This window comes from Mesoplodon mirus (genome assembly GCF_964341445.2).
Source record: "Mesoplodon mirus genome assembly, chromosome: 11".
NCBI classification, from domain to species: domain Eukaryota; kingdom Metazoa; phylum Chordata; class Mammalia; order Artiodactyla; family Ziphiidae; genus Mesoplodon; species Mesoplodon mirus.
This window is the reverse complement of record NC_138987.1, coordinates 69,278,234-69,292,073: the sequence shown is the minus strand read 5'-3', so window position 1 is coordinate 69,292,073 and position 13,840 is coordinate 69,278,234. Positions and strand designations below refer to the sequence as shown.

At 36.7% G+C, this 13,840-nt stretch overlaps 1 protein-coding gene across 11 annotated transcripts in view; it reads left to right on the top strand.

Annotated features, from left to right (window-relative positions):
* GRIP1 (glutamate receptor interacting protein 1) overlaps positions 1-13,840 on the top strand; it is a gene marked incomplete at its 5' end in the record, with an annotated part of 699,088 nt that overhangs the window by 536,359 nt on the left and 148,889 nt on the right. For all 11 annotated transcript variants that reach the window (XM_082635788.1, XM_082635796.1, XM_082635794.1 and 8 more), the window contains 2 exons: positions 6,483-6,558; positions 8,845-8,990. In XM_082635788.1, coding sequence (XP_082491914.1) covers positions 6,483-6,558; positions 8,845-8,990 — 222 coding nt within the window. The remainder of the gene's footprint in view (positions 1-6,482; positions 6,559-8,844; positions 8,991-13,840) is intronic.

The window sequence follows — 13,840 nt, the reverse complement described above, 5'->3', positions numbered from 1 at the left end:
AACAATGTAGCCTTACACCTAGATGAACTAGAGAAAGAAGAACAAACAAAACCCAAAGTTAATAGAAGGAAAGAAATCGTAAAGATGAGAGCAGAAATAAATGAAATAGAAGCAAAGATCAATAAAACTAAAAGCTGGTTCTTTGAGAAGATAAACAAAATTGATAAACCTTTAGCCAGGCTCATCAAGAAAAAGAGGGAGAAGACTCCAATCAATAAAATTAGAAATGAAAAAGGAGATGTTACAATGGACACTGCAGAAATACAAAGCATCATGAGATGACTGCAAGCAACTGTATGCCAATAAAATGGACAACCTGGAAGAAATGGATAAATTCTTAGAAAGGTGTAACCTTCCTAGACTGAACCAGAAAGAAGTAGAAAATATGAACAGGCCAATCACAAGTAATGAAATTGAAACTGTAATTAAAAATCTTCCAACAGCTTCCCTGGTGGTGCAGTGATTAAGAATCAGCCTGCCAATGCAGGAGACAGGGGTTTGAGCCATGGTTTGGGAAGATCCCACATGCCACAGAGCAACTAAGCCCATACACCACAACTACTGAGCCTGCATTCTGAAGCCCACGAGCCACAATTACTGAGCCCACATGCCACAACTACTGAAGCCCATGCGCCTAGAGCCCGTGCTCTGCAACAAGAGATGCCACTGCAATGAGAAGCCTGCGCACCACAACGAAGAGTAGCACCCACTCATTGCAACTAGAGAAAGCCTGCGCACAGCAACAAAGACTCAGTGCAGCCAAAAATAAATTAATTGGTTAATTAAATGCATAAATTTTTAAAAAAAATCTTCCAACAAACAAAAGTCCACTACCAGATGCCTTCACAGGTGAATTCTATCAAACATTTAGAAAAGAGCTAACACCCATCCTTCTCAAACTCTTCCAAAAAATTGCAGAGGAAGAAACACTCCCAAATTCATTCTGCAATGCCACCATCACCCAGATTCCAAAACCATAAAAAGATACTACAAAAGAAAGAAAATTACAAACCAATATCACTGATGAATATAGATGCAAAAATCCTTAACAAAATACCAGCAAACAGAATCCAACAACACATTAAAAGGATCATACACCATGATCAACTGGGATTTATCCCAGGGATGCAAGGATTCTTCAATATACACAAATCAATCAATGTGAAATATCATATTAACAAATTGAAGAATAAAAAACCACATGATCATCTCAATAGATGCAGGAAAAGCTTTTGACAAAATTCAACACCCGTTTATGATAAAAATTCTCCAGAAAATGGGCACAGAAGGAACCTACCTCAACATAATAAAGACCGTATACGACAAACCCACAGCAAACATCATTCTCGATGAAAAACTGAAACCATTTCCACTAACATAAGGAACAAGACAAGGATGTCCACTCTCGCCACTATTATTCAACATAGTTTTGGAAGTCCTAGCCATGGCAATTAGACAAGAAAAATAAATACAAGGAATACAGATTTGGAAAAGAAGAAGTAAAACTGTCACTGTTTGCAGACGACATGATACTATACATAGATAATCCTAAAGATGCCACCAGAAAACTACTAGAGCTAATCAATGAATTTGGTACAGTTGAAAGACACAAAATTAATGCACAGAAATCTCTTGCATTTCTGTACACTAACAATGAAACATCAGAAAGAGAAATTAAGGAAACAATCTCATTCACCATTGCAACAAAAAGAATAAAATACCTAGGAATAAACCTATCTAAGGAGGTAAAAGACCTGTACTCAGAAAACTAAGATGCTGATGAAAGAAATCAAAGATGACACAAACAGATGGGGAGATATACCATGTTCTTAGACTGGAAGAATCAACATTGTGAAAATGACTATAGTACCCAAAGCAATCTACAGATTCAATGCAATCCCTATCAAATTACCAATGGCATTTTTTATAGAACTAGAACAAAAAATCTTAAAATTTGTATGGAGACACAAAAGACCTCAAATAGCCAAAGCAATCTTGAGGGGAAAAAAATGGAGCTGGAGGAATCAGATGCCCTGCCTTCAGACTATACTACGAAGCTACAGTAATCAAGACAATATGGTACTGGCACAAAAACAGAAAGATAGATCAATGGAACAGCATACAAAGCCCAGAGATAAACCCACACACCTATGGTGAACTAATCTATGACAAAGGAGGCAAGGATATACAATGGAGAAAAGACTCTCTCTTCAATAAGTGGTGCTGGGAAAACTGGACAGCTACATGTAAAAGAATGAAATTAGAACACTACCTAACACCATACACAAATATAAACTCAAAATGAATTAAAGACCTAAATGTAAGACTGAACACTATAAAACTCTTAGAGGAAAACATAGGAAGAACCTCCTATTGACATAAATCACAGCAAGATCTTTTTTGACTCATCTCCTAGAGTAATGGAAATAAAAACAAAAATAAACAAATGGTACCTAATGAAACTTAAAAGCTTTTACACAGCAAGGGAAACCATAAATAAGATGAAAAGACACCCCTCACAATGGGAGAAAATATTTGCAAATGAATCAATGGAGAAAGGATTAATCTCCAAAATATATAAACAGCTCATGCAGCTCAATATTAAAAAAACAAACAACCCAATCCAAAAATGAGCAGAAGACCTAAATAGACGTTTCTCCAAAGAAGACATGCAGATGGCCAAGGGGTACATGAAAAGCTGCTCAATATCACCAATTATTAGAGAAATGCAAATCAAAACTGCAATGAGGTATCACCTCAAACCAGTGAGAATGGGCATCATCAGAAAATCTACAAACAATAAATGCTGGAGAGGGTGTGGAGAAAAGGGAACCCTCTTGCACTGTTGGTGGGAATGTAAATTGATACAGCCACTATGGAGAACAGTATGGAGGTTCCTTAAAAAACTAAAAATAGACCTACCATATGACCCAGCAATCCCACTACTGGGCATATACCCAGAGAAAACCATAATTCAAAAAGACACATGCACCCCAATGTTCATTGCAGCACTATTTACAATAGCCAGGTCATAGAAGCAACCTAAATGCCCATCAACAGATGAATGGATAAAGGAGATGTGGTACATACATACAATGGAATATTAGCCATAAAAAGGAACGAAATTGGGTCATTTGTAGGTACGTGGATGGACCTAGAGACTGTCATACAGAGTGAAGTCAGTCAGAAAGAGAAAAACAAATATTGTATATTAATGCATATATGTGGAATCTAGAGAAATGGTACAGATGAACCAGTTTGCAAGGCGGAAATAGAGACACAGATGTAGAGAACAAACGTATGGACACCAAAGGGGGAAAGCGGGGGGGGTGTTGGGTGACGGTGTTGGGATGAATTGGGATTGACATATACACACTAATATGTATAAAATAGATAACTAATAAGAACATGCTTTATAAAAAAATAAAATTCAAAAAAAAAACCCCAAATATGTCATATGATGGTAACATTCATATTTATCAAATACTGGCAAACTAGAGACCATCCAGATGGGCAGCCAGGATGGTGATGTATGAGGAAATCAGGTCACGCAAACAATAGTTAAGAAAGTGGAAATGAACAGAGGGTGGTTCAAGATGGCTGGGTAGGAAGATCCTGAATTCAGTTCCTCCCACAGACACAACAAACATACAGCTACACATAAAACAGTTTACTCTGAAAATAACCCCAGAAACAGCTGAATTCCTACTCCCCCAGAAATTATGAAAGGGCCACATCAAGACTGGGACAATCTTTGAAGACTGAGAGATGGCTGTTTTGCATAATACATCAAAACAAACACAGAGAGTCAAGCAAAATGAGGAAACAGAAGAAAATGTTCCAAATAAAGGAACAAGATAAAACTTCAGGAAAAAAAAAAAAAACCCTAATGAAATGGAGATAAGTAATTTACCTGATAAAGAGTTCAAAGTAATGGTCATAAAGATGCTCACCCAACTCAGGAGAAGAATGAAGAACACAGTGAGGCCTTCAACAAAGAGAAAGAACACAAAAGAAAGAACCAAACAGAAGTCATAAAGCTGAAGAATACAATAACTGAACTGAAAAATACACTAGAGGGATTCAATAGCAAACTAGTTGAAACAGAAGAACAGATCAGTGACCTGGAAGACAAGGTAGTAGAAATCATCCAAACAGAATGGCTAAAAGAAAAAAGAATTTTTAAAAATGAGAATAACTTAAGGGACTTGTGGGACAACATGTAGCATACTAGCATTCACTTTATAAGGGTCCCAGAAAGAGAAGAGAGAGAGAGAAAGGGGCAGAAAACTTATTTGAAGAAATAATGGCTGAAAACATTTCTAACCTGGGGAAGGAAATAGACATCCAGGTTTGGGAAGCACAGAGAATCCCAAACAAGATGAGCCCAAAGAGATCCATACCAAGACACATTATAATTAAACTGTCAAAAGTTAAATATAAAGAGACTCAAAGCAGAAAGAGAAAGACAACTCATAATATACAAGGGAACTCCCATAAGACTATCAACTGATTTTTCCACAGAAAATTTGCAGGCCAGAAGGGAGTGACATGATATATTCAAGGTGCTAAAAGGAAAAAACTTCCAAGAATACTCTACCTGGCAAGGTTAACTTTCAGAATTGAAGGAGAGATAAAGAGTTTTCCAGACAAGCAAAGCAAAAGTAGTTCATTACCACTAAACTGGCCTTACAAGAAATGTCCCTTTAGGGACATCTTTAAGCTGAGAAGAAATGGCCCTAAATATAAATAAGAAAATATATGAAAGAAAAAATCTCACTGGTAAAGTCAAATATATGGTAAAGGTAGTGGATCAACAACTTATAAAGTTAGTATGAAGGTTAAAAGACAGAAGTAGTAAAATTAGCTATAACTACAAAAATTTGTTAAGGGATACAAAATAAAAAGATGTAAAATGTAACATCAAAACACATCAGGGACTTCCCTGGTGGCACAGTAGTTAAGAATCCACCTGCCAATGCAGGGGACACGGGTTCGAGCCCTAGTCTGGGAAGATCCCACATGCCACGGAACAACTAAGCCCATGCGCCACAACTACTGAGCCTGCGCTCCAGAGCCTGCGAGCCACAACTACTGAGCCCATGTGCCACAACTACTGAAGCCCACATGCCTAGAGTCCATGCTCCACAACAAGAGAAGCCACTGCGATGAGAAGACCACGCACCACCACAAAGAGTCACCCCAGCTCACCTCAACTAGAGAAAGCCCACACACAGCAATGAAGACCCAATGCAGCTAAAAATAAATAAATAAATTTATTTATTTATATATTTTAAAAACCCACATCAAATGTGGGGGATACTACAATGTTCATTGCAGCTCTATTTACAATAGCCAGGACATGGAAGCAACCTAAGTGTCCATTGACAGATGAATGGATAAAGAAGGTGTGGCACATACACACAATGGAATATTACTCAGCCATAAAAAGAAATGAAATTGAGTTATTTGTAATGAGGTGGATGGACCTAGAGTCTGTCATACAGAGTGAAGTAAGTCAGAAAGAGAAAAACAAATACCGTATGCTAACACATATATATGGAATCTAAAAAAAAAAAAAAACGGTCTTGAAGAACCTAGGGGCAAGATGGGAATAAAGATGCAGACCTACTAGAGAATGGACTTGAGGACACGGGGAGGTGGAAGGGTAAGCTGGGACAAAGTGAGAGAGTGGTAGTGTATATATGGACAGATGTACACTACCAAATGTAAAAAAGATAGCTAGTGGAAGCAGCCACATAGCACAGGGCGATCAGCTCGGTGCTTTGTGACCACCTAGAGGGGTGGGATAGGGAGGGTGGGAGGGAGACACAAGAGGGAAGCGATATGGGGATATATATATATATGTATAACTGATTCACTCTGTTATAAAGCAGAAACTAACACACCACTGTAAAGCAATTATACTCCAATAAAAATGTTAAAAAAAATGTGGTCGGTACTAAATATGTAGTGCTTTTAGAATGCACAAATATTTTGAACACCCCGTTTTTAATGGAGGCCACTTCAGCCACTTGAATTTTTCTTTTTTTTAATATTTGGATTTTTTTTCCTTTAGTTTTTGCTTCATGTCAGGTTGTAGACTCACCAGTATAACAGCCCAGGTTGATTGACACCAAATATACCCACCTACACTTTGTTTATAACCAGCAGCTGTTCTAATTGGGCTAGTATTTATAATTATTTGATGCTCTTATCACAGTAGTTGTTAAACATTTTGTATCTCACCCCGATTACAGCCATATATTTATTGAGAGGAGCAGAAATGTTGACTTCAACAATATATTCTATATAAAATGAATAAGATTTTTAAGTCTATTATGTGCCAGAAGGAAACATTATATGTATTCCTCCATACAACAATAAAATTTGTTTCGGTTTCTCAGCTGGCATTTTGTAAGTGAATTTTTTAATGGCAGCAATGAGAGCATTTTGTGAGCCGTATTCCTTTTCTTTGCTAGGGGGAGCACATGATGATAGAAATAAATCTCGTCCAGTTGTAATAACATGTGTTCGTCCTGGAGGGCCTGCTGACAGGTAAACTTCATCTTTCTGTGTCACTATCCAAATAGATTAAATAAAGCTGGGGACTTTGGCATAGAAGTTGATGAATTAGAAATTTCATAGTAACAGATAGGTATTAAGTAAATATGTTGGAATGTGAAAACAAAAAAGTTCAGGCTGCAGAATCAGAAGAAAGTTTGACTCCAGGTTCAATGCTTGCTCCCCTATGTTTTTGGCAGATGACTTAACAGTTCTAAGCTCAGTTCCCTCCAACTGTAAAATGTAGATGATAATGCGTACCTTTCAAGGTTCTTTGTTTTATCAAAGATTAGAGATTTATGGTGCCTTGAAGGAGGCCTTTCATACTGGAAGGAAATCCAAAAAAGAGGGGATATATATATATATATATATATGTATAGCTGATTCACTTTGCTGTACAGTAGAAACTAACACAACATTGTAAAGCAGCTATACTCCAATAAAAATTAATTATAAAAAAAAAAAGGCAGCTGGCCCTTTAACAGCAGGTCCTTGAAATGCATCCTCTCCAGTTGGTAATATCCTAACCTGAAAAGACAGGTGGTGGTGTTCTCTGACTCTTACTATTGCCAACGTCCTTATCATGATTATCACCCTTTGATGATGATTATGTATGTCAGAATAGAAGCGACTTTTAGTAAAAGGGAAGGAATATTGTCAGTGTTAGTGTTTAGAGCATTCTCTTCCTGGCTAATTTGAAGATCTGAAAGAAGCTCCTTCAGCTTTCCTACAATAAGCCTTGGGGGTCCCAAGTAAACTCACAACTTAGATGTCTCAAGAGATGCTTGTCTCTGTATTAATTTCCCACAGCGAAAGTCTGCTCCATGACGGTAGGGAACACAATGCCTGCCACTAGACATAGTTGAAGGAGAGGAAGAAAACGCACTGATTACCCCTGACTCTGCACTATGTTTCAGCCTAGGATGGATTTTTAAAAACCTTTCTTAAGCACTCAAAATAGTAATAATAGTAATAAATACTGCTTGTTGAGTGACCGCCATGGGCCAGGAACTATGCTCAGTACTTGGCAGACATTATCTTATTTTATCTTCACAACTACCCACTAAATCAGGTATTTTTATCCAGATTTACAAGTGACAAAACTGAGGCCCAGTACGGTTAAATGACTTGCCAGCTAGGATAGAAATTCAGATTTATTTTCCTTCAAAGCTCATACTGTTAGCTCAGTTTGTTTTTTTAAGTCAATGTTTAATATAAAATGAGAAAATATGAAGATGCTGGATTCTCCTCTGCACTAAAGTATATTTGCCTTTGCAGAGGATAATACAAAGTCAAAATTTCCAAGGAAATTTTGCTGGTTTTTTTCCTTCTCCTGCCTTTTCTTGTGAATTATTCTTCCTGAAGCAAATGAGAGTATTTCTATTTCTTAGTAACATTTTAGAGTTGGAGTTGACAGAAATGTCAGGAGCAGGCTACTAGTTTGTGAGCAATGTATTACCAAATTAATGGAGGACTAAAGGACATCTAAGAATTTAAGATAAAAATGTAGAGTCAAAATACATAGAGTTGCTGGGTGAAAGATATTTAAGACAGCATTTTTATTCTTTCCAAATCCTAAACTTGTAATCCCTGCATCTGATTTTCTTATCTTCATTGACCCTCCCTGAGGCAGGAGGGTTATAATCTGGTAGCCTCTCTGGCTACATTTTAATGGTGTCATTACTGTCCTGAGGCATCTTCTCCCAGTGCCTTGAGTGTCTATGGCCACAGAAGGGAGAATAGTATTTGCCTGCCTTTTCCATTGAATGTGAGACTGAATCAATTTAATGATTGTCAAATGGCCTTATAAATCAGTAGGAAAATTGACAGACTAGGGAAATTTTTCACCAGCATTCCCTATCCAGCTTGGGTTCACTGGTGATAAATTGAATGAAATCAGCAGACTTTTCTGCTCACCTGGCTTTGGGAAAATAGGTGAGTGCTATTTCCTGGGCTCTAATAAATCAATTTTAGACATTTTGGCAAAAACCTAGAAAAGAGAAAGTGTGCCTTTATTACTTTTACACCCCAAGAGTTCATCGTGGGTGACCTGGTTATTTGCTAATGTGTGGTTATTTTCTTATTACTGATTTTCATATTGCAGCAACTTTCTGGTCAGGGTTACCTCTTTACTCTCTGAATGTCACACTTGATGCTTAAAAGGAAATGCAAATGGGATAGATGGTAGAATGTGTTTGGAAGAGCCTCTTTGGCTAAGTGACTATTAATGCTAAGCCCCATGATGCTAAATTAATGACTATTTCTTTATTCTCCCTTCAGAGAGGGCACAATCAAACCTGGTGATAGGTTGCTCAGTGTGGATGGAATTCGGCTTCTTGGAACCACACATGCTGAGGCCATGAGTATTCTCAAACAGTGTGGACAAGAAGCGACGCTGCTGATCGAATATGATGTCTCGGTCATGGGTATGTTGGATCCTGAGGTTGGGATCTCTAACTAAGCTCTACATCCTGTCACTGTCCATCCCTGATAAACCACTTTGGATTAAGAATGAACTGTTATGTCCTCCTGTAGCAGACAGAATTTCATCAATACCATATTACTCTGTTTGAGTTCAGAAAGAGGTGAGAAGTACTTCTCAGCGATTTTGAATTCTTGTGTTGATAGAGTCTATGATAACATCTCATTCTGTCAGTGTGTTTCACCTAGCAATCAGCTCTTATACATGGATTACGCTTTGGCAGGAAAGTGTTTTCCCCCTCCAAATCACAGAAGTGGTATTATTAACTCAGGGGCTAGTACTTTTTCTTTTACTACATGGAGACTGGAAACAGTAGGGGATTCCTTTCCTTCTTGTTACAACACAGAGTGAAGCCAGCTGATCAGAATTAATGGAAATTACCATTTTATCATCAGACTTAGAGACAAAGAAAGGAAAGGGGACAAATAGTATCATTGATTAAAATGAAAGTTGAGTACAATATTCTTTCTTGAAATAATGATTCCAATAGAAAGTAATTCTATTTCTACCCTCTCAACTGTAGTACAACTGGAAAGATATTCACACGTGGCTTTTCAATGTGAAGAGAGAGCCAAAGTTTTGTGTAAAGTTGACTAAGGCAGATAAATTATGAGAGAATGAATTGGAACCTGAAATTGAAACTTAAATCATGTTGTAAATACTTCTTACAATTATCAGACTTGATTGTGTGCCTGACTTTACCAGCAAGTTTTGTCCTGGTAAAATGTAGCCAAGAAAAAAACACTTATTCTGTAACTGCAAACTCCTTTATTTCCCGCTCTATATGATTCACGTAGAACAGTGTTGCTTGAATGTATTCTTAATCTGTCTACTGGCCTGAAATGTGTTTGAGAGGTATGAGGCTTCCTAAAAGACTTAAAGTGTGAGTTAAGGAGTTCTTAGCAGAATAAGTGGTATGATATGCCCTTAAGATGGAAAGGTCAGGAATGAATGAACTTTCCTCCCTCTATTCTTCCTTTCTCTTGTCTTCTCTTTCTCCCTTTTTTCTTTCTCTTTTTTATTGTTTTGTGTGGCTTTTGAGTTAGATGATTTGGGTTCTGTTTTCAATTCTACTGATTTCTAGCTATTAGTTTGGACCATGTTACTTATTTCCCTGTGCCTTAATTACCTCATTTGTCACATGGAGATCAGCAGTGCCTATTTTAAAAGGCAGTTAGGAAGATAAAATAAAATTATACAAGTAAGATATATTTTAACTGATGATCCAATTAATTATTAACATAAAAATTGAAGCAGGGCTTCCCTGGTGGCACAGTGGTTGGGAGTCCACCTGCCGATTCAGGGGATGCAGGTTCGTGCCCCAGTCCGGAAAGATCCCACATGTGGAGCAGCTGGGCCCATGAGCCATGGCCGCTGAGCCTGCACATCCGGAGCCTGTGCTCTGCAATGGGAGAGGCCACAACAGTGAGAGGCCCGCGTACCACAAAAAAAACAAAAAAAAAAAATTGAAGCAGATATTTGACATATTTAACTCATTCAGTCTACAAATGTATTTTTTTAATATTTAAGCTAAGTGACAGGTACCAAGAGTACAGAAATATACAAAACAGACCTGGTCTCTGCTCTTATGAAGTTTGCAATTGACAAGGAGGAGAGACAGTAAACAGGAACATGACCAAACAAATAAACACTCAGAAAGTGATCATTACCTACCATGAAAGGCATGAACTGGATTCTGTAATAGGGAATAAGGGCAGGCACAGGTGAGGGTTGACAGATGCCAATCAGGAGTCAGTGAAGAGGTGACAGGTAGGCTAAAACCTGAAGGATGAGAAGGAACCAGTTCCCAAACTAAATACAGCAACAGTTTGTAAGTTCTGAGCAGCCCACCTCAGAGAGACAAGGGCTCCCCCCCGGGGATGGACACCATTTCAGACGAGAGCCCTCCATATCTCATTATTACCAGAGTCAGGAGGGGAGAGGATGACTCACCTGTCTTCCTTCTTCCCTACTCACATTCACATTCTGAATCATGCCTGACAGTTTTCATACCTCAGAGTTCTCATATCCCCCTAATATAGGGGAAAGTGCCATCAGGAAGGAAACTCATTAAAAGTTTCTCTAAGTTGCTAGATATAAGATCAGTATACAAAAATCAGTTACATTTCTATATACCAGCCAAAACCAGAAAGTTAATTTTTAATATACCATTTATAATAACAATAAAATAATAAGGTTCCTATAAGGAATAAATATAACAAAAGTTGTATCTTCCCATTAGATATAGATATTGATATAGATACAGATATGCATATACATAAAGAATACTTAAATAAATGAAGACCTACATCATGAACTTGGGTGGGAAGTCTTCATATCTAAAATACATCATTTCTTTCAAATGCATCCATAAATTCTATTCAGAATCCCAGAAGGATCTTTGGAGGACTTCAATAAGCTGTTTCTAAAACGTATACGGAGTAAGAAAAGTGGGAGGGAAAACAGCCAAAATGTTTTTGAAACAATATGAAAGCAGAGAAACTTGTTCTACCCAATATCAAGACTCATTCTAAAATTGTGCCATTAAGTCGATGTAATATTTACATGAGGTAATAAAGAACCCAGTGGAAGAGAATCGAATGCCACAGACCACTACAGATATGTAAGCAGAGGTGTAGTCTTACATCAGTGGGGAATGGTTGAGCTAGTCAGTAAATGATACTGGGTCAATTAGTTAGCCACATGGGAAAAAATTCAATTAATCTACTTTATACCACACCCAAAAATAAATTCTGTATTTATATAACCATTTCCCAACAGACTGCTATTATAGATAACTGGAATGAATATCCTTTTACCCAAATCTTTGTCTGTGTATCTGACTTCATTAAGTCGAAGGGCATATTTCTTTTTTAAATATTTGATACATAATTCCAATTGTCCTCCAGAAAGTTATACTATTTTATAATATATTACTACCAGCGATGTTTTAAGTGTACCTGTCTCAACAGAGCACCAGATACAACATTAAATAGTATTGGTTTTAATCTTTCTGATTTGTTAAGTAAAAATTGCATTTATATTTTAGTTTACTTTTTAAAAAAAATTTCTAGCACAACTAAATGTTTTTTCACATGAACACTAGCCATTTTCATCTCCTATTGTCTGCTTATGCCCTGTATTCATTTTTCTATTGGAGGTGCTCTTAGTTTTTTTTTTTTTATTGATTTGTGTAACTATTTGTATTTTAAGGATATTAGTTCTTATCAGTTTTTTGTAAAAATTCTTCTTAGTAGTTTATTTGCCCTTTCTGATGTATCAAAGTTCCTTTTTTTTTAATTTGGATCTAGTATTTTTCTTAGGATATAAATATTAATTTTTTCTAAAGTTACCTAATATCCCTGGATTATATAATAAAGAATCTATCACATGCCTACTGATTTTTTAAATCATACCTTAAGCTGTTAAATATACTGGACTCGACATCTGGGCTAGCTAGTCTGATTGTATCTAGTTTCACACCAGATTTCAGTATAGGACTTTTGAATTTAAAGTCTTAGTATAAGAGCTCTTATTGTCATAAAAAGACACATTTTTGGAAACTTATTTATCTGCATACTACATTTATTGTATTATTCTAAGTTTTGCTAACTTTATACAGCAAATGAGCAAACTTTGATTTGGGTTTTTTATGTCTTTTTAAATTCCTTTTTCTCTCTTTTCTTCCATTCAGCTTTCTTGCACTTGGTTACTTGCTCTCAGCCTTTTCTCTCCCACTGTGTTCCTCATGCTCTGTCTTCCTTTCTTTCTCCTTCCCTTTCTAGCCTCCCAATTATTTTTTTTAGACTCTGTTCTCGGTTTCTCACTTGTCAATACCCTTCTTTATTCTAATCATCTTACTTGGATTGTTTTCAGTATTCCCCTGTAATTATTATCCTTTCTCTCTGTTATATCCTTCTTGCTTGTTTCAATCCTATTTTTCTAAAACAGGGTTAAAATGGGATTAGGTATAGATAAGGTCAGATAATTGAGAATGACGATTTGTGGAAAGAAGTAAAAATGGTACCTTAGAAAATCAGAATATAGGATACTTTCAATTAGAATTATTGTTCATCAAATATTAACTAACCTTTCCTTTTACCAATCTCCCTAGATATTAGACTCAATGATTTCATTTCTTCGTATCATCTTTTACTTGTATAAAATAAGAATAATGATATTTACCCTGTCGAGCTCATTGGGATATAAAAATCCTCAATAATTAAACTTTTAAAGTTAAAAAGCTATTTATCTTTAAAGGAAGCCAGGAGATATTTAGAAGTACAAAGGAAATAAAATTATGAAAGAATGTATAAAACTTAAAGTTCATGGACCTCCATTGAGACACCTTTCTGTCACTCCTAGATAAAGCTAAATAGGTGAAAAAATGCAATAGAAAGCTTAAGGTCTTGAATTAGGAAAATGAGGAGCAATAGATCATTAGTATATGAAGATGCCATCAGGTACAAATGGCAGAAACCAATTTAGAATAAAGAGGGAATTGATTAGCTTGCGAAAGTGGGGAGTCAAGATATATCCTGGCTTCAGAAGAAGCTCAGTAATATCACAGGTGTTCTGTCTCTCAGTTCTCTTTGCCTGGGAAAGACTCTCTTTGTGTCATGACCAGATGGTCCCAGGCAGCCACAGGTCTATATTATGTTGTGAGTTCATAATGCCAGAAAAAGAAATGAAACTGAATCTCCTCTAAAAGATGCTGAGTGACTTAGCTTGGAGCAAATGCTGACCACTGCAGTAATCACTATGTCCAGGGATATAGTGTACCCTCTGCTCTTT